The following is a 21804-nucleotide window of genomic DNA, read 5'->3' as shown; positions in this document are numbered from 1 at the left end:
GTCCAAGAGCATCCAAAGGAAGGCAACCAGGAGGGTGAAACCCCTCAAGTTCTGCTGTATCAGAATCCTTTGAAGAAACTGGGGATATTTAGCCTGGACAAAAGAAAACTTGCTGGGGAAGGGAGCAAAGTTGGTATGAAGGGACAGCCTAAGCACAAAGGGACACTAGACCTATTCTGTTTGGTCCCAGAGAACAGACTTCAGAAGGGACCTCAGGGTCCATGCAGTCCAACCCTTCACTGTACAGATGGGGAAACCAAGGCCCAAGGGGGTGGTTAAGTAACTTGCCTCACACATGGGTAGCCACTATCAGCAGCAGAATTTGAACCCAGATTCTCTGCCTTCAGAGCAAGCGCTCTTTCCATTGTGCTAAATCGTCTCCCACTGAGTTGAAACTGCAAAATCAGACATCAGTTGCTTATCTGCACCAACTCCCTAGCAATTAAAAGTGAAAGGGTCTGTCCTGGGTTGGTAGCACCACTTGGAATCAGCTCCCACCAGCTTGTAAGAGCTGGTTATTATATTTCCAACGTGACTGTTTACACCTCATAAAATCAGCAAATACATCTAGATTTTTAAAAGTGATAGAGAAAATGTTAGTAAGGCAGTTTAAACTTAAGGTGAAGCAGTGGATAGAGTCAGAAAGACTTGGATTCAAATTAGACCTCAGATTCTCACTGTGCGACTGACTCTGGGCAAGTCACTGGTCTTTGTCTGCCTCAGTTTCCCCTTCTGTAAAATGGGGATAATAATAGCACCTACCTCCCAGGGTTATTTCAAAGATCAAATGAGATAATTATAAAGCACTCAGCACAGGCTTGGCACATGGTAGGTGCTATATACATGTTGTTTATCATCATCATTTTTAAGTGTGTCCTGCGGCTGCTTCCCCCCACACCCAAGGCTGGTTGTTAAATTTTTACTAGCACATCCAAGGCTGTAGTGCACTAAGGAGTGAAACTCGGGGCGGGGGGGTGGAGGCGGGGACAGAGATCACCAGTGCAGAGCAGGCAGCGCCCAGTTCCCGGACAGAAACAGCCTCAAGGCTTCACACCAACTAGCCCCGCCCCCCCTCCTCTCCTAGGGCCACACTTGCCCTCCCCAAGATGGCGCCAACCAGTGTCCACATCGTTTTACGTCACTGTCGGAAAAGCCAGGTCAGCGTCGCTTTACGGCTCTGCCGGAAAGATCGCTTCCGCTGGTATTTGACTGCTCGGGAAGAGAGAGGTGGAGGCAGAAGCCTGGGCTGGGGGTCCTGGGCCGTCCGGTTTTCTGTGACCATGGACCGCAGGAAGAAGCCGCTGGACGTCACGGCCTCCTCGGTGAGTGCGCCGCGCTCGGGCGCCCCCCGGACCTCGGGGGTCTCCATGGGCTCCCCTTCTCCATCCCTGCCACAGACTCCCCGCCTCCCACCCTGGGGGGGCATTAGATGGGAACCTCCCGGCAGAGCATGGAAAGAAGCGTGCGACCTCGCCGGGCCTCAGTTTCCCCATCTGTAAAATGAGGAGTTTGCACTGGACCGGGAGTTCTTATGTCGTGGGCACCCCCTTGGGCAGTCTGGGGAAGCCCGTGGACCCCTTCTCAGGATAAATGTTTAAATACGTAGAATAAAACACACAGGAAACCAATTTTATGGAAATGCAGTTATTAAACCATTTAAAAAAAAAAACGAGTTCCAGGGCTCCGGGCTGAGAACCCCTGGACTAGCGATCCCCGAGGTCCGTCCTGGCCCCAAGCCGGGGACGCCCGGGATACCCCGTGCGGTGCCAGCAAAGCCCCCCAACATCAATCGAATCCCTGCGCCCCCCCGGTGCCCCCTGACCTTCTCCCAAGGGGCCCTCCCCCATCCTTGGTGGAGCGTTCACTCCTCCGAACTCCCCCACTCAGAAACCTCGAATGACCTCCTCTCCCATTTGGGACCCGCCGTGATCTAGCCCCAGCCTCTCCTGCAGGCCTGGCCTCATCTCCCATAGCTGGAGACTACTTACTCTCATCTGACTATGCCCGGAGCCTGCACCTGTGTCCAGTCTAGGGCGGGTCAATAGTCTCTTAATTGCCCAGTCTAGTAGCCTTTTCTCATTTATCTTTAACTCTGGTGATCGCTGTCTTCTGGATACTCTTTCCTGTCTCAGTTTTCATGGCTGTTCTGTCCTGGTTCTTCTTCTCAGTCTCCTTTACTGGATCTTCTGTTTCATGCCCTCACCGGTCTTCTTCTTCTCCCCTTATACTGTCTCATTTGGTGATCTCATCTCCTATGGGTTCAATGATCATCTCTATGAAGATGATTCTCAGATCTATTTGTCTGGCCCTAACGTCTCTCCTAACCTCTAGTTTCACTGTGTAGTCTTGTGGATGGGAATGTAAAAGTTCTACCTTAAGCCGTGGGCCCAGACTTCATTCTTCAGGGGTTAGGAGTTACCGGCACCGAAGACGGCTGGCAGCTTCTTTCTTCCTCCTTGGTCCTTGGGTTTGCCTCGCCTCAATCATCAAAGGCCTGATAGGATCTTTGAGGAAAATCAAGAAGTTGGATTTTTACTAGGAGGACAGCACATTGGGTAGGTCTTTGAGGTAGTATTTATGCGAAGATATAGATAACATCAACACAGAAGAAGAAGGTAGGGAGGAATTGAAGCGTTGAAGAAAGTCTTCATCTCAGTGAGATCACAGATCCTTTGAGATAGTGACAGCAGGGACCATGTAAAACACTTCATAGGGCTTTACTTTTGTCTGTATAGTTATTGACTTCACTGATACATTTAGCAGCCCTCTGTAACACTGATTAGACAGTCTTTGAAGGTTTCCACAGCTAAGAACATTTAACCTTTCCAGACTTAGCTAGGCTGGACTTTGGGCAACAGACATTTCCTTTCCATTACCTGGGATGGACATGAAGGCTTTCCACTTTGGCACACTTGCCACATTAGTTTGCTCTCTGCTGGCATAGCTTTAGAGAACTCAGAGGTCTCTCCATTCTGTGATGAAGCTCAAAGCATAGTTTAGATAGGATGGAGGGCCCTGTAAATACCTTAGCATGTATTCTAGGTATAGGTATCAGGTTGGTGTGCATCCCTGGACCCCCATCGATCCTTCCTTAGTATTAAAGAATGGATTTCAGATGCTCCAGAAGAGTGAGAGCTTCTTGAGCACTAGGACTGTGTCTCCCCTAGAAATTGTAATATGTACATTTTGCTCGGTGATCTTTAAAAAGAGGTTGGTTGACCACATAGAGAGGATGTTGTGGGAATTTTTGTTTGTTCATATATGGGTAGGACTAGACTACTTCTGTGGTCCCTTTCAACTCAGAAATTCTCTGACATAATTTGTGATGCCTGGTCACACCATCATGGAATATCAAAGCTGGAAAGACCTCCAGAGGAAAGCTAGCCTACCCCACGACTGAAAAAAAAAATCCCCTCTGCCCCCCAGCAGAACCAGCAAGGTAGGTAGTGGTAGCTTATAACCACTTGCAGATCTCCAATGAAGGGAGACTAACAGATGGCCTCTTGAGGCCCTTTGGGATAGCCTAAGTCATTGGGAAGTTCATTTTCACATGAAGCTTAAATTTGCCCCCTTTGTGATTTTGACCTATTATTCCTGGCTCTGTCCTCTGGGGCCAAACAGAAAAAAACATCTAATCCCTTTTCCATGTGATAGCCCTTCATGAACTCAAAGATAGCTCCCATGCTCCCCCCTGAGTCTTCTTTTCTAAACAATCCTGGTGCCTTCCGCTGCTCCGCCATTGCACGGATTCAATGCCTGTCATCATTCTTCTTGCCCTCTTTGTAGATTCTCTAGATTTTCAATACCCTTCTGAAGCCCTGATGCTGAAAGCAGAACAGGATGCTTTAAAATCTTTTTTAAACTGTTCTCCAACCATACTTCATCACCTTGTATTTGTGGTAGATTTTTTAACACAAATGTAAGATTTTATATTTATCCCATTAAATTAATCTCAATTAAATTTAACCCCATGTTCTCAGTTCTCTTGCCTTGAAAGGTTAGGAGACTAATTCCTTTGTTGTGGAGAAGAAAGACTAGCAAACCTTAGCCCAGCTGAAAGGAGGAAGGCAGGAAGCTGTCAGCATGCTGGGGTGGTGGGTCATGGTGCACATGGGAACATCAGGGTGACCAAGAAAGCTTTGGTGACCACCTGCCAGTCCTTTTCTGATGTTTCAATCAACAGAAAAAGAAGGACCCACAAAAAGATACTTGAATGGGATAAAATGGGTTCCTGAGGTATTTGCTGATGGCATGTCAACTCAGAGCTAAATTCTGAACATAACATTTTCCCATTTTTTTATTTATTTGAAACTGGAAGGGACCTTAGGAGATTATCTAGTTGAGCTCATTTGTTCTATAGGTAAAGAAATTAAAACCCAAAGAAATAAAATAATTTGCCCATGCTCAACAAGTAAGTAGAAGAGTCAGGCTTACACTCATGACCTATTTTATTTTTATTTCTTATTTTCTGTGACCTTAGACTAGTCAAAAGTTCCTTCGAACCCTTCTTGTCTTTTTAATGCTTGGTTCTGATAGAGAAGTCCTTTCTGTGGTTCAGACTACAGTGGACTCTCCAAATCAGAAAGGGCCCCAGCATCTAGCCCATGCCTGAAATCCCCTCCGTCACATCCCTGAAAAATTACCCAGTCTCTGTTTGAAAGCCTCCAGTGGCTCTACCTCACATTTCAGTTACTCTACACTTCAGTCCATCAGTAAGCATTTGTTAAGTGCTTATTCTGTGCCATACCTTTTCCTAAGTGCTGACCGTGAAAAGAAAAAGCAGGAACAGCTGCTGCCTTTCAGGAGCTTCTGTCCTAATGGAGCAGACAACAAGTTACCCCTTGTAACAAAGAATTTTTAAAAGGGGAGGAGGGGTGCGGGGAAGCAGTTCAGCAAAACTAACGTATTATCCAAGGTTGATCATATATGTAATGTTCCATACTCATAGTCCCCCATCTCTGCAGGGGTCAAGTGTAGTCATTATATTTATTCAGCATTCAGTTTTATTGTTATTCTCTGCATTTATATTATGGTTGCCTTTGTGTCTGTTGTCTCATGGCTCTATCTTCTCCACTTTGTATCAACTGAAATAAGTATTCCTGTGTTGGTCTGAATTTTCATCATTTCTTACAGAACAGTAATACTTTATTACAGTCACATGCCACAGTTTGTTTAGCCATTCTCTAATTTCTGGGCATTTACTTTGTTTCTGGTTCTTCGCTACTACAAAAAGTTCTGCTCTGAATATTTTGTTGCATATATGATCTTTCTTTGTGTCTTTGACCCTGGAATATATGCTGACTAGTGAAATCTCTGGATCAAAGAGCATGGGCCTTTCATCACTTCTTTAGTGTGATTCCCAATTGTTTTCCCAGGTTGTTGGGTCACTTCATAGCTCCACCTGCAGCGTATCAAATGTGTTTGTTTTTCTACAGCCCTATCAATGTCAACTTTCATCTTTTGTCATCTTTATCAACTTGCCGAGTAGGAGGTGCATCTTCAGGGTTGTTTTGATTTTCATTTCTGTTATTCATTAGTGATTTGGAGCACTCTTTCATATGGTTGTTAATAATTTGTGATTTCAGAATGCTTTTAGTAAGATTTGTGTTAGGAAGCTTCTTGAGATCTTTCAGGGTACTACCCAGTTTCCTAAAGACAACCTGGTCCACCTGATCTTCTCCTGTTACGCAGTTGTTCCAAGATACGTATGTTAATGGACTAACTCAGTGAGCTGTCCATGTAACTGCATACCCATAATGGGCAACAGACGTTCCTCTTCCTCTCGAGTTATCACCCATTCAGCTACATTAAAGTTAACGGTGATCGCTTTTTGTTTTTGTTCTAGTTAGTGGACCTCAAGGCCGAACTCTTCCGGAAGCAGGAAGAATTCAAACAAGAAAAACTTCTCAAAGATGCTGGAGTTCCAGGGAAACCAAAATCAACCAACAAGGTGGAAATGCAATGTTTATTAATTACCTGTAGGCATAAAATTTTTCACAACAATAGATATCATCTCCTGAACCCAGATGGTAGAACATAATATCTGTTCGCATGTTTTGTTATTAATAAATAGCTCTGACATAACCCCAGAGAAAAAAATTCATTTGCACCATTATACTGGATAGATACCAAATGGGAACAGCAAAATAACAGAAATGTAATGAGGAGGGCTCTAAAAGCTCTTAGTGGCTTCAGATTTTAGTGGTTTAGCTTCATTTATGTTGCTAACTACGTACAGTGAACATTGTTCTTCAAATATGTCATTTTCTAAAATTAGAGTACTCAGTGAGGCTGTAATTAGGGAATAGATTAATACTACTAGTGATGCTATGTGACTGTATAGGAATTTTTGTTAGCATATCCATGACTCTGAGCTCCCACTCTGTCAGGCACCATGAATAGGTTTTATATTCCATTGACCAATTATTTGCAGGTTCTTTTCCTTCTCTGGATAATAAGTAATGGTCTTACTGACAGTCATATGTTGGTTTTATTATGGTTTTTTTTTTTAATTCCCCAGAAACCAAGTATCTGGAACAAACAGAATGTTGGTGTTTCACAACGGGCTGAAAAAGATGCTGAACAGAAGGTTGAGGAGCAGAAGACGCTAGACAAGTCAAGGTAATGTCAAGCCCCAGCAAATGTGTGTTTTCATCACCTTTGAGAGATTTCACATTAGCCTTTAGGCAAAGTAGTATCCAAATCATATCAATGAAATGGGGATCTCCAAGAAAAATGAAATTCTTTTGTTTGCTCCCTAAATTTTCCTACCCTTGAAATCAGCATGGTTCAAAGTTTTAGCTCCCTGGTCCACTTTAATTATGGCAGAAGACTCCTGGTTGACCCATCCCACCTGGTCCTGCTTACTCCTGCAAAAAAAAAAAGAAACCTCACCGGAACTAATGGACAGAACGGCTATTTCTGGGATTAAAATGCCGGCGAGTTGTCTGATCATAATTGAGTCCTGGAGGGTAAGTAGAGAGGTGGAATGCCATCGTCTGGACAGGACTAAGAAGTCAGGAGGACAGACCTGACTCCTCCTGGCTTTGTGGTTCCCAGGCAAGTCACCTTAACTTCTCTGGGCCTCAGTTTACTCACTTGTAAAATGAGGATAATAACCCCTAAAGTGTACTTAACCTCACAGAGGGGTTATGAGGATCAGATGAGATCATGTCTATGAAGTGCTTTACACACTATAAAATGATCAATACATGTCAACTCTTGTTATAAGTAGTAGTAGTAGTAGTAGTAGTAGTAGTAGTAGTAGTAGTAGTAGTAGTAGTAGTAGTAGTAGTAGTAGTAGTAGATGACTTATGCCAAAAGAATGTGCTTTGTGATAATATAAACACCAGCGAGATGAGACATCAGCCCCCAGGTGACCTGGGTGTAGCTCCCTGGAAATTGAGGCTACACTACCAGTACCACTGGCTGTCAGTTCTATTAAGAAGGCTTAGGCTTTTTTGTCGTTGTGTCTGTGGGCACCTTTTCTGAAAGGCGGATAGAAAGCCTTTTATTCTTAGTGTTTGGCGACCTCTCACCTCCTTGAGGTGAACGCCAGTTGTAGTTTGGTGTCTCTGGTAACTGATTTGGTTTTAGTTTTATGGTTGAAAGGACTATTTTGTCTTTTAACACTTGTTTATTCTTTTTAGGGAAAAATTAGAAGAGAAAGCCAAATTGTATGAACAGATGACTAAAGGAGACTTCTTAGGTGAGTAACTGAGAGATGTTGATGTGTTTCTAATTGTGTCTTTTCACTTAGAACCCTATTGAATTATGTACTTGACTTGTGTTATTTGCTTTCTTCTACACATACTCTGCAGAATCAGAGCTCAGTAAATATTGATGATTTGATTCAATTCCTTTTCTGCTGTGTATGTGCAGGTACAGTCAATCAATAAGTACCTACTACGTGCCAGGCACTATGATGGGAACTGGAGACATGAGTCCAAAGAAGAAAACAGTCCTGGCTCTGACAGGAGCTTCCACTCCATGCCAGGCACTGTGTCAAATTCTGGGAAGGTTTTAGTGCAGGGCTTCTGTTGGCCTATGTCTCTCCCAGCCCTTTGCATTATTCATAGTAGTCTTTGAATAAATATTTATCGAGTGATTAGGTAGGATTCCTGTGAATCTTTTTTTAAGCCTTAAATTTAGTATAGAAAAATCTCCCATAAAATAGTTTAATGACTTTGTTTATAAAATAAGGTCTGTCACATACCAAGTGACATGATTCTTCCCACTCACATCAAGAATGTCTTGTGCAGACATTATTGATCTCCCCCGGACTGGTGCTGTCCTGCATTGGTTTGTCTGTCATACATAGAGAAAGGTAATTCTATTTTCTGCCCTCTGTCATTGGCCCAGTGTTTCTCTGAAAAACTTAACCATTATGTTCTCTAGCCAATGACATTCTCACTGGGCATAGATTCCTCCAAGAGTTGATCTTCGTTGACAGGGCAGTGGGCAGTTGTGGGATCTTGAAAGGCCTTTTCTTCGGTGCATTTTAAACATTACACAAAAAAAAAATAATGGAATTGACAGCTAGCAGTCAGCCTGCATCTTTGTAAGAGCTCCCAAGGAGAGGTACAGGCATTGTCTGATGGAGCCGTCACGGGAAATGTCAGCCACCGTAGAGAAGAATGGGACTGTTTTGTATTGATTTCTTACTCAGGGTGTTCTTTGATGTCAGATATCTAAAGACTGATTTTTTTTTCCTCTCAGATGAAGAAACAGAAGATATGTACCTGGTAGATTTCACACAGAAGATCATAGACAAACGAAGAGAAATGCAGGCCCTAAATCTGAACAAAGAATCTAAAAAGACTGCCAGAAAGGAGGAGGATGGAGACGAAGGTCTTTCTGAAGCCGATATCCCTCCTCCTCAAGATCCTAGTGAAGAATGGTTTGTAGTATTTATGTATGCACGTCTCATTATGTCAGACCCACTTTTCCCCTTTCTTCTCATGGTTCTGTCAGAACATCATGGCTTTCATTTTCATTGCTGCATTACTCTCCCTTCTTAACTTTTTTCACCTTAGAATTCCTTTGTGAGGGGGGCAGCTAGGTGGCACAGTGGATATAGGATGGGCCCTGAAGTCAGGGGGACCTGAGTTCAAATCTGGCCTCAGACCAAACACTTGACACTTACTACCTCTATGACCCTGAGCGAGTCACTTAACCCCAATTGCCTAAAAAAAAAAAAGGAATTCCTTTATGAGTGAGTCTCTACAGTCTAAGTAATATTAAGACTAGAATGGGTTATTACAGAGCTAAACATGCTTATTTATTGATTGTTTTCTCCTTGTATCTGTCCACAGCACTTTATATGACTTTCTATAGCAGTTTAGCACCCAAAAAATGTGTTTTGAAGAACAAAGTAAGTTCATAAGTGCGATTTGGTCACAACTGGACTGTTTCTTCTGCTACAAATTAAGACTGATCTGTGCTGCTTTGTTTCTGTTCTTTATGGAGCTATCAACATCAGCAGATATTTTGTCCAGAGAATGAATATGAATACTAGCCGCAATAAATATTACCCAGTTATGAAGTATTCTGATATATATCAGTCCTTGTAGAAATAAGATGAAAGTTTTTTTAAACACAAACTTGAAAATAGATGAGGAACTGTATTCTTTTCTTAATAAAGTTAAGTTCACTTAGGTTTGTTTAAAAAAAAACTACAATTCACATGAATGTAACCAGTTATCTCTTACTATTTAAAAGAGCCTGAATTTCACCTTCTTGGTGTTTTCCTTATATTGACATAAAAACACCAGTTTAATGTTCTGTCTCAGTGCAGATGTTGATGTTTCAAGGTACTTTGTCAGTTAAACTCCAGAAAACATTATGTTTGCCTAAAGAGCTGCTAGGAGCAGGTGCCCACTGTCCAACAAGAATTATAGAGGGGGTCAAATCTGGCCTCAGACACATAACACTTACTAGCTGTGTGACCCTGGGCAAGTCACTTAACCCTGTTGCCTAGCCAAAAAAACAAACAAAAACAAACCAAAAAAAAAGAATTATAGAGGGGGCCCCCCAGCCTGGGGTGATGTCCTCATTGTTGCCCACTTACTTAATCTTATTCTTTAATCCTCTTCCCTTGAAGCCCCCTGGAACCATTGTGCCCAGATCTGTTCTCTGGTTCTCTCAGTGTCTTTCTCTGCCTCCCGGCCTCCATCCCTCTCTCCTCCTTCTTTCCTCTCCTGACTGACAGCCTGCAACTGTACGAACACTCATTTCGTCCCTGTATCTCTTAGTTGGCTCTTCATGTGCATAAACTCATCTCCTCATTTAGATGATAAGCTTCCTAAGGACAGGCACAGTTTCCTGTCTTCCTGTGTCCGTCAGTACCTCGCACGATCAGGATTTGTTGATTGGGCAGTTGGCTTAACTGCTAGTTATTGAACTTCTGTACTGGAAACATTGTTTTCCACAACTTCTTCAGCAGTGACATTCATCATGGAAACCTCATCTCTTTTGAAAGGTTTAATGCCATTGTTCTTTTATTAATGCCATATGATCACAAGCAATTTTTCAGTGATCTGAAGAGTTTGGGGGACAATTGAAGGTGTCACATGCCACCATATGGTGAAAGGAGCTGCTTTACCAGCATTTCTTCGTGCCTTTTTGTTTTTAAATTAAGCTCTAGCATTCTAATTGCTCATAAAAAGTACTCTGTAGTTAAGTTCCAGGTGGTGGATAATCTTTCAGCAGTGATACTGTAAATAATGATGAAGGCCATCTGGCAGGATCTTTTTTTTTTTCCCTTTCAGTTTATTCATTAAAAGAGGAAACTGCTTAGACAGTTAGAGGTTTTATTTCTTGTAGTAATCAGCTTAGAACTGCAGTGATGAATTCCCAAGCATTCTGTTTTTAATTTCATTGTTTGAATATTGAGATCTCAATCTGTGTATTTGCTTTCAACGTGTTTGGAAGAAAGAACATTTAAAGCCTTCCAACCTGCATCTCTGAGTACAGGCATGACTTTTTAATCAGTCAGTGAATCCACAAGCATTTATTGAGGTCTTGCCTGGTGTAATGGAAGAAGCCCAAGACTAGGTCTCAGAAGACGCAGATCCCAGTCCTGACAGTTCCTGTCAGCTTTGTGACCTTCAACAAGCCACCGAACTCCTAGGCGTCCGTTTCCTCCTTTGGAAATTGAGGAGATTGGACTAGAATGTGGTCACGAGGTGATCTCTAAGGCCCTCCCAACATTTACACTCTGGAGCTCTGTACTGTGTCCCCAGCGTTGTCCCAGCTATTCCTAGACGTGTAGGAATAGGGACTGACCTGGGATTTCTTTGGAATCGAGGTGATGAAACTCCTTTTCCACCTGTTCTGAAACTTGACGTTGTAGAGAGTTTCTTCTTACAGCCCTGAGACGTTTAAGTGACGTGGCCAGCTGGGGTAACACAGCCAGTGTGTGTCTGAGGTGTGGCTTAAACCCAGATCTCCCTGGCTCTAGCCGCTATTTTAGACAGCCACTATGTATACAATCATCACATGAGATTAGGGAGGCAGCTTGGGGCAGGGGAAAGAACACCAGTTCTGGGGTTAAATCCCACCCCTGATAATTATCCGGGTGACCTCGGGCAAGTCACCTCAACTCCTTGGGCCCCAGTGTCTGTAAAATGAAGAAGATAGACCACATTGCCTCTCAGGTCCTGCCTGGCCCTGGCCCTGTGCTCCTGAGAATCTTTGTCCTTAAGGAATTTACAGTCTTTTAAAATTCTCTTTTTAATTCTGTCAATCAAATCATGATACTAGTTTAATGTTTTCAGTGGAGGTCAGTTTGGGCCAGACCAGGAGTCAGGATTCTGGCACCAGCTCTGCCACTAATGGCTGTGTGGCTTTGGGCAAGTCCTCTTACTGAGCCTCCCTTTCTTCATCTGTTAAATAAGAAAGTTTGACTTGGTGATCTCTTCAGATCGGCTTTGAAATTCTGCGTATCAATTTGCATTGGTCAAGTTGTGCAAAAAAAAAAAATTATCTGTTCTGTTTTGCCTTCCATAATCTTAAAAACTTGTAAAATTGGGTAGAAATAAGACAAAGGAGCCAGAGTTAAAAGGGGATACAAGAACTGGTTGTCCAGGAAGTTTTTACAAAGTGCTATTTTTCGATGTCACAACTTAAAAATACTCATTTGAAAAAAAACCAAAACCCTTACCTTGTAAAAGTCGAAAAGTCTAAGTGGAAAAGTACTGATTCAGCAATAATCATTAAACCCACCTTTGCATAGCTATTTCATCTCTGTAAAACACTCCCCTCACAACAACTCTGTGCAGTTGAAGGGTTACCCCCATTTAACAGATGGGGAAACAGGCTCTAAGAGATGCAGTGACTCCAATCTCCTGACTCCAACTCTAGCTCTCTTTCCACTATGGGGAAGAACAGGAATGAAAACTGGAATAAGCTGGTTGAAAATTTTGGTGATATAGAATAAACTTAAACAAGTCAATATGACGTAGTTTAGGAAATTTATATCCTACTCTAGACTGTGCTCAAGCAGTCTTAAACTATGGCAGTATCGGTTAGAAATCAGAGCTGCAGAAAACCTGATTCTATAAGATTTCCAAATGTGAGATTAGTTTGTAATAGATCTGTTGTGGGTCAACTTTAAGGTTTGGTTTTGTTTTGTTTTGTTTTAAATATTCTTTTTAAATGGCTTGTAACCAGTAAGTTAGAATGTTCTTTAGCTAACTTTATTCTTCACTGGGCACTGACTTCCTGCTTTAGGGAAGCATTAACCTGAGCTTACAGATCCCTCCAGACATTTCTTTTTTTCTCCTTTCAGGGTCGATTATGTGGATTCTTTAGGCCGTTCTAGACGCTGTATGAAGAAGGATTTGCCGAGCCTGTTGGAAATGGATAAAAATCTTAAGGGAAAGCCGTAAGTGTACATGAAAGAGCCCTAGACTGCCTTGGTGGTCCTGACGTATAGAGGAAGTTCTATTGTAATGGAGTGTTTCTGGTGTTTCACTGGGCAGAGATCCTCCTTCAGCCTAACAGACCCCCTGTACAGCACACTGCACTCTAGAGCAATGCCGAGTGACCTTAGGCGGGCTCCATACCCTGCGAGCCTTCGAAGGCTCCTCCTCAATGGGGCTTCCTGATGCAGGGCCCTTCCAGCTCCAGATCTGTGTCCTGTCTCATTAAGTCTGGGACGCTGTCTTCTCATAGAGTCCGTGCCCTACTTTGTCACCTTTCCAAGTGAAATTCTTTCTGTGGCTCTCATAGTTCACCATAAGAACATGTTTCAGCTCTGAATTGTGGCACAGAAACGCTACACACAACTCATCTTTGAAGACAGTCTGGTTTGTTTTATTTGTTTAACTAGATATGTTAGTGACAAAACTCTGTTGTCTGAAGATATGAGAAGAGAGCTTCAGCGACAGCAGTGGGAGGAGGAAGAAAAGGAGGCCCTGAGCAGACCAGTAGGGCCCGTCCACTACGAGGACATTCGAGAAAATGGTAGCGTTGTGTTTATGGACATTCATCCTCTCAAGTTAAAGGTGGTGAATGGGATAGGGCTGGGCATGGGAGGGGGAGAAATTAGCACTGATAAACAGCTGTAAGGAAGCCAGCTAGTGTCCTGTTCACTTTTTTACCCTTAAAAAGTGATCAAGTAGTTTGTTTCTTTGTTTTTGTCTTTGGGTTTTTTGGTTTGTTTGTTTGGGTTTTTTTGGCTAGGCAGTGGGGTTAAGTGACTTGCCCAGGGCACACAGCTACTAAGTGTTGTGTGTCTGAGGCCGAATTTGAACTCAGGTCCTCCTGACTCCAGGGCCAGTGCTCTATCCGCTGCGCCACCTAGCTGTCCCAGTCAAGTAGTTTTTTTAGAAAATCTTCCAACCAGAAGGAAGCCTGTGGACCTGTAGCCTGAGAGAAATGGGAAAGCTCCATAGCTGAAGATTAACACTGGGTCTATATTTTACCTCTTTGTTTTTGTCAAACAATATTGATATTGGATATAAAATTTTATTTTATCTTTTTTTTGTCTTTACTTGGTCTCAGGTTTTTTCCTTTATGGCTTTTTAGGAAACTGAGTGTTCCTGTAACTTGAATCTTCATGTAAATTGAGGAAGGATGACCTCTTGTTTGGTTTTTATTTCAGAGGCTCGACAACTTGGTGTTGGATATTTTGCCTTTGCCCGAGATAAAGCACTGAGAAACAAGCAAATGGAGACTTTAGAAATGCTGCGAGAGCAGGTAGGAGGTTCAGCGTAGATGGCCAGGTTTCTGTGGGCGTGTTTTTCCTCCTCACTCTGCTATTGGGGAATAGTAGATAGCTAGTCAACTCAAAGAAAGAGCCAAGACCGTGGCTGCCATCATACGGAGATGTCCCAAGTTGCCTTGTGGTTTTACATTTTTACTGCTTACACAATTGCATGTTTAACGAGAGAGCATAGGAAGCTTCCAACTTTTGTTAGCATCTTTGTGAAGAAAAGCAGTTTATACTTAACTAGGGGGTGCTTTAGGAGGAGCTAGATAAGCTTTGCTCTGCTCACCTTCTGAGCTGTAACGCCGTGTGGCGTAGTACCACTTGTCCACCCTCACAAGAGATTTAGCATGCTTGCATGGAAGTTTGAAATACTGAAATAACATTGACAGTGATTTTCATTTGGAGACTTTAAGGTAACATGTAAACCAGCTGACTTGTTTGAGTTCATTTTTAGAATTTGATATAAAGCTGGTGGGCAGTACTAGTGATGAGATGGGGGTCCAAATGACAGGAGAGCGGGCCACTGCCAAAAGATGAAATTCATTTGGGATAAGTGACCAGCACCCCATTGGGTCTCAGAAAGGCAACTGTGTTAGTACAGGATGGCGAGGAGTCATTCATTAACTGCTTCCTGGAAAAAGACCTGGGGACTGCAAGAAGGGAAGCCAGGGAAGCCCCACAACTGCTGCAATGTTAGGTTTCATTTGTAGAAGTTTTGTGTCTAGAGCTGGGTGGGTTCTCGGTGCTCTCATAGCCAGCCCTCATCAGGAGTTCAGTACCATTCTGGGTTCCACACTTGAGGAAGGATGGGGAAAAACTAGAGAGGATCCAGAGGAGGGTCACTAGGATGGTCTCGGGAGTAAAAGCCACACTATACCCTACAGGATCAGTTTTTAGAAACCTCAGGATATTTAGCTTAGGGGAGACAAGATCTAGCAGAACTGGGACAGCTCTTTTTGAATATTGGAAGGGGTGTGATAGGGATGAGGAGGTAGACTCAGAAGACTGGATTCATATCCAAGCTGTGACACATCCTGGCTGTGTAGACGTGAGGAAGTTACTTAGACCCCCTGATCCTCAGTTGTCTCTTCTGTAAATGTGGATATTTGAACTACCGACCTCACGTGGTTGTTAAGAACAAAATACTTTTATAAATCATAGACGCTAATTATCTGCCCCGTAGAAAACAATCAGAAACAGTGTGTAAAGACAGATTTCAATTTGATGTAAGGAAAAGCTTCTTAGTAATTAAAGCTCTCCAGAGGGACACAGCTGTGTTCATACATGCACACAAATGTACATGCACATACACATTTATGTATACATACAGGCAGTTCTTGAGTTAAGTCAGTGGGCCATTCTGCAGACCTCTACATAAAGCAGTTTTTATGTGATGTGAATTTGCCTGTGGAGGTGGGAAAGGGAGGGGGAGGGAAAGTGGCAGGAAGAAAGGGGGTTCAAGGACATGTTGGGTAGAGACCCAGAAGTGAGAGCAGGAAGAGGAGCGCACAGGGGCTGGGGCCAGCTGTGTGGGGACCTAGCTGGAACCAAGAGGAAAACCACACAGGAGTAGACACATGGGGGCTGGACACGGACACAGACAGGAGAGGACAGGTGACGTGGCCGTGGACAGACTCATGGTACTCAGACACATGGAGCAAAGGTCCCCTCTCTCGCAGCCAGAGGTCCCAGGCCAAGCGCAGGATGGAGCGGCACTGGCGCTCTTTCTGCGACCATTCTTCTGCTTTCACTTGGGGGTTGTTTGTTGTTGTTGTTTTTGGGGGCAGGGCAGGAGGCCACAGAGTGCCAATGCAAGGGGCAGGAGCAGAGAGAGAGAGCACAGCACTGTATAGTCAAGTTAACCTAGGTGGTGTTTTGGAATGCAGATTTTTTTTCAGAATTCTGTATGTAACTTTGAAATTTATGTAATGCAAATTTACCTAAAATGAGAACTGCCCATATAGGAGTTAGGAGACACACACACACACACACACACACACACACACACACACACACACATACACACCCCCACCAAATGCTTGATAAGGCTATTGTAAAGAAGAGATTTCTTTTCAGATACAGGTTACATCCCAGATGACTTCAGTGATCCCTTTGACTCCAACATTTTCTCTTTTATATACCTTTGCATAGGGAAGTTGAGTATGTCGATGAATATGATGAGTTTGTGTAGTTTCAGTTCTTTTTAGAAATATTCAAAAGCTGAAAACAGTATTTCCTCTAATCATTTAAATGCAAGCTTCATTTTTTTTTAACACTTTTTTTACCCCTGTGTTCAGACTACAGACCAAAGAACCAGAAGGGAAAACGTCAAAGAAAAGAGAAAGGCCCTGCTGGACGCCAGGCTTGCAAAACTGAGGCAGAGAAAGATGAAGAAGCTAAAGGGTGATGGGCCTGAAGAAGAGAACCCAGGTATGTCACCTCCATGTTTCGGAACTCTAACATGAAAAGATTCAGTGTTTTATTGAAACACTCGGTAAATGAAACTGCAAGCTGTGGTGTCTCTTTCTGAGGAAAAAAACAGCTTTTTTCTTTTGAGTAAGTAATGTGGAATAAACAAACTTGAAAGTTTGTTTAAAAAACAAGTAAGAAGCAAAATATTCTCAAACATAGAATTTAATCACTACAGGGAAAACTGACATTTTAAAAATAAGGAAATTTTAACAGCATTCCTTTATAATCAATTATAAAAACCGATTTGAGTCATATACCCTTTAAATTTGTAATTGCAGCCTATATTTTGAATAATCCAATATCAAATGGAAATCATTTATGATAGACTTTCTTTACTGTCACTTTAGTGTTAGATGGAGCGTGTGTGTGTTTATATACATATTTTGCTCTCATGCAAGCTGAATAAATTCCATCCAGCTTGGACAAAGTTTTGGGAAAATCTTAGGAACTTCAGTAGTTTTTCTGCATAGTAACAGTGACTTCGTCCCTAGGCAGGCCAAATTGTCCACAACTTCTAAGACACTGTCTGTTTTACATATTGTTATGTTGAGGTCTGGCGAGGAGGCCCCACAATGTTGTTGTTCCTCTGCCCTTTCTCCAAAGTGTAATAAATGAATCGAGTGAACCACAAGGGCCCCTTCTTGGGTCCTGTCCCTTTACAGCCCACTCTTATGTCTTTAATTAAGAAAGGTGTAGAACCCAAAGCTGTTGGTGTCAATGAATAACTGGAAGGATTTCTGTTTTAGCTTTTAATCTTGACATTGGTGTGTTTGGTTTTTGTGAGCTTTTTTCCAAAGAGATGTATTCAAGTTGATGTAACTTAAATCTTATAATAATATTGTGCTTTCTACTTCTGCCCCGAACAGAAGAAGTGATTGGGCCTCTCCCACCAGAACCAGAAGTGACTCCAGCTGCCCCAAGGAGCAAAGTGGAAGTCATCATCCAGGAGAGAAAAGACACCAAGCCAGGCGTCCCTTATGTCCGAGAGTGGGACAGAGGGAAAGGTGAGAAGGCTGCTTAGGGGATCGCGTGCTCTGTGAGCCTTGTGCTTCGGGCAGGAGTCACTGCGTCCCTATGAAGGGGCTCTTGGGGACATGTTGTCCCTGGCTGGGCCTTTCCAGAAGCTCCCGTGGCTGCTCTTCGGGAGCTCGGCTGAACCTCCAGCTTGCCTTCTCCTAATCTCAGTGAGCCCAGACAGCTAGGAAACGAAGGCCAAAAAAAGAAGAAAAGAGAAATGCCACGAAATTATGCCATTCCAAGAAGTCATTTTAGGAATCATTTAGAATTGTTCTTTTTCTGCTGCTCTCCCATGGCAGCAGCTTGGCATAACAGTTGCCCAGGCCTTTCTGATTTTGTTCACTGACCTTGGCTTTCTCTTGGAAGGCATTGGTGGCAGGTTTAAGATTCCCGCTCATTCATGGGAACTTTGACTTCCTTTCCTTTCTCTGTGGGAGCCTAACCCAGGCTGTGGGTCAGACTCTAGAGCAACATTGCTTCCTGGCTGATGCTTCTGGTCAGAACTGCGTATTAAGGCCCTGAGCCCATGGAGTTTCCATTAGTGACAGCCTAGACCATAATGGAAGAAACCATTAGGAGTAAAAATGAAGCCTCAGAATAGAGCTGTGTGTAGCCTTCAAAATACTGCTTTGCTCACAGACAGAGTTTTAGCCTGAGAAGCACCTGCCTAATTACAATGACAGAACTTAAGTACGTGAAGGATTTTGATCTCTTCTTTGGAAGTGCATGGGAATTCCTTCCTGGCTTGTAGATGGTTTAATGAGTTACTGTGTCTAGTCCTCTCTTGACCCTGTCTGGTCTTAGCCAGGTTGGTCCTCTCTCAACACTGGGCCCAGCCTTGAAGTTCCTCTGCTTGGTAGGGCCTACCAGATCTTGGGCTTTCTTATCATGCTCTTCCACCATGGCCATCTCAACACCATGATGAAGCATTGGTGTAGGATTTTGGTTTTCCATGCAGATAATACTGCTATACATTTATTTTTGTGGTTTTTATTTTGGTGAGGCAGTTGGGGTTAAGTGACTTGCCCAAAGTCACACAGTTAGTGAGTGTTATGTGTCTGAGTCCAGATTCGAACTCAGGTCCTCCTGACTCCAGAACCGGTGCTCTATCCACTGCACCACTGACCTGCCCCATTTTTTATTTTTTAATAACATTATTTTTATCTTGTTAAGTCATTTCAGTCACATCTGACTCTTCGTGACTCCATTTTGGATTTCTAGGCAAAGATACTGGAATGGTTTGCCATTTCCTTCTCTAGCTTATTTTACAGATGAGGAAACTGAGGCAAACAGGGTTAGGTAACTGTCTGAGGTCAAATTTGAACTCGAGTCTTCCTGACTCTAGGCCCAGCACTCTGTCTACTGTACCACCTAACTGCCCAAAATTATTTTTACTGAGATCTTTTGTTTATGCATCACCTTCATTTCCAAATATCCCTTCTCCAGCAATCTACCCCTTGTGTATCAAAGAGTGAAAAAAGAAAGAGAAAAAAACATCAATTCTGCCAGACTAATGCAGCAGCTGGCCTTACAGCATTCTGCATTCCGCAGTCCTTGTCTCCTGCGCCTTGGGAGAAGGGAAGGGGAAGACCTGTCAGACCGAGCTTCCCAAGGGCAGGGGCTGCTGTTGCCTTTCTTTGTCACCCCATGCCTGGCACACAGCAGGCACTTAGTAAATGCTTGGCGACTGACTCCTGTTTTCTCACCTCTCTTCTGGACCTCTCATGGCCCAGCATTTGGTTTCTCGTTTCTCTTTTCCTTCTTTCCATTTGTGTTGTTGCTGTCATGCATTGGGCTTTCTGGCTCTGGTTACTTAGCTCTGCCTCAGTTCACACAAGGCTTCCCCTGCTCCTCTCACATTGTCCAGCATGGGTCTGTTACGTTCATGGGCCACAGTTTGTTTAGCCGCTCCCCAGTTTGGGGGCATCTGCTATGTTTACACTTCTCTGCTACAACAGAAAATGCTGCTGTGAATGTTTTGGTGTTTAGGATACCTTTTTTTTTTACTGTTTTCCTGACACCCGCTCCCCTCCTTGCTGGGGTGGATGCCTAGCACTGGGATCTCTGGGTCAAAAGGTGTGGATAGTTTTGTCTATTTCTTAGCAGAGTCGCTTTTCTTCAGTCACTTCTCTTAGCAAATTGTTTTCCAGAATAGTTGGAACGATTCACAGCTCCGCCAACAGTGTAATTAATGTACCTGTCTTGTGGCAGTCCGTCCAGCGATGATTATTCTGTTTTGTCATCTTTCTAAGTGTGGGGTGAAACCTCCAAGTACGTGGGCCCTGGCACAGTAGGTGCTTCGCAGATGTCAGCACATAGTAGGTGCTTCATAGATACTCATAAACTGGCTGATAAGATCATAGAGCTAGAGCTTGAAGGGACCCCAGAAGCCTAGTCTAGTCCAGCCCTCTCGTTCTTTAGGGAGGAAGCAGAGGCCCAGGGAGTCACACAGGCAGGGGAGTGTCAGAAGTGGGGTCTGAATCCAGATTCTCGGATCTCAGGGCTGGTGTTGCTTAGTTTTGCATTTCTCTTGTCATTCGTAATTTGGAGCAGTCTTTCATCTTATTAATAGTTTGCATTTCTTTTGAACTGTCCCTGTCCCTTGGGGATCCGCTGGGCTCTTGGTGTTGCATTAGTTCCCTTTACACCGTAGATATCAGACCCTCACAGACAGTTAAGGCAATGATTTTTTCCCCCAACCATTCCCTTTCTTATCTTAACTTGCATTGATTTTTTTAAGTGTAAAAGTTTTTTTTTTAATTTCATGTTTTCAGAATTATCTATTTTATTTTTTTGAGAATGTCTGTTCCTCAATTAAGATTTCTTCCAAGCCATAGCTGTGAAAGGGAGCAATCTGGTCCTTATAATGTTTTAGTGAATACCTTACATTATTACAGTGACTTGGCAGTTTATAAACATGCTTTGTAATGCATGATTTGATTAAACAAGTTATGTACATTTCTGAATTCCAAAATTCCTTATCAAATGTAAATAATTGCCTGTTGAGGTAAAGAATATTCCATGGTCTTTGGAAAGCAAAAGAAATCTAAAAGGTTTTTTTTTCTTTTCCTATAGAATTTTCTTTTGGACACTGGTCAAAGAGGCAGTCAGATCTCAGGGCTGAAAGAGATCCTGAGTTTGCCCCACCATCAGATTACTTTTCCAGTCAGAAGAGAACCGGGCATGTCAGTGGCCAGACTTGGAACCAGTCTGGACCTTCACATGACACCTTGGGACTTGGCTCTGGCCAGATCAATGAATCCTCCTCCACAGCTACTACTCATCGCCCAGCACGAGCCCCCAGCCCCCTTTACCAAAGTCTGGATGACATGCTCTCATATTACAAGCAAGTGACATAAGCAGACAAGTCCTTGGACAGTGGTTTCTGCTCTGCCAGCTCCCTCCTATAAAGGAAGAACTTGACTTTAAGAACATTGATTTCCTCCCGCTTGGCCTTTCCACGGGAGGTGAGATCACCATGTTGTCATTAAAGAAATGTAAGTCATCAGAATGCCATTAATGTGGAAGAGAAGGGTCCAGTAGAATTGAGACCCTAGGAACTCTGCTGCTCCTGGGCCAGCCTGGTGTATCATTTTAGTTGGATTAAAGTCCTATTGGAATCATAATGGAAATATTCTTTCATAATTGAGATATCAGAACAAATTCTGACAAAAAAAATCCCTACACTTATTCCCGTTTCTAATTATTGCAGTTTTATCAGAGTCTAGATCATATATGATTATCTCAAAAGGATTTAGCTTCCATATGAGTTGATTTAAATATGTTAAGGAGAATCTCCCCCCGAGATGCATGATGAGTGAGGTGAGGCAGTGAGCGAATTCAGTACCCAGTTGGACTGTCAGCCTGAGAAAATAAAGCTGCAAACTCTTAGGTGAAAATAGAGCAGGCAAGTTGCCTAATTAGGGAGCACTCCAGAGAAGCAGTCCTATGTCAGGCCCACACCAGGGAGACCTGGGTTCAGGTCAGGTCACTTAGCCTATCGGTGTCCAGGCATCTCCCTAGGATTGTGTGTTACAGAGAAGCTGCCAGTCTGCTGTGGTCAAGGAGTTCCTAAGAAATGTTTCATTTTTATAAAATCT

At 43.1% G+C, this 21804-nt stretch overlaps 1 protein-coding gene across 1 annotated transcript; it reads left to right on the top strand.

Moving 5' to 3' along the window:
• The first annotated feature begins 1183 nt into the window (after positions 1-1183).
• CCDC174 (coiled-coil domain containing 174) lies at positions 1184-21330 on the top strand. Its single transcript, XM_020981130.2, has 11 exons — positions 1184-1322; positions 5846-5950; positions 6521-6621; positions 7650-7708; positions 8719-8899; positions 12791-12886; positions 13334-13467; positions 14108-14202; positions 16513-16645; positions 17554-17691; positions 20780-21330. Exons 1-11 carry the CDS (start codon positions 1281-1283, stop codon positions 21061-21063), a joined length of 1368 nt encoding a protein of 455 aa, XP_020836789.1. The 5' UTR covers positions 1184-1280; the 3' UTR covers positions 21064-21330.
• Positions 21331-21804: the final 474 nt, after the last annotated feature.

This window comes from Phascolarctos cinereus, unplaced genomic scaffold, assembly GCF_003287225.1.
Source record: "Phascolarctos cinereus isolate Bilbo 61053 unplaced genomic scaffold, phaCin_HiC Scaffold_4;HRSCAF=312, whole genome shotgun sequence".
NCBI classification, from domain to species: Eukaryota; Metazoa; Chordata; class Mammalia; order Diprotodontia; family Phascolarctidae; genus Phascolarctos; species Phascolarctos cinereus.
The sequence above is the reverse complement of the archived record's forward strand: the minus strand, read 5'-3'. Positions and strand labels throughout refer to the sequence as shown.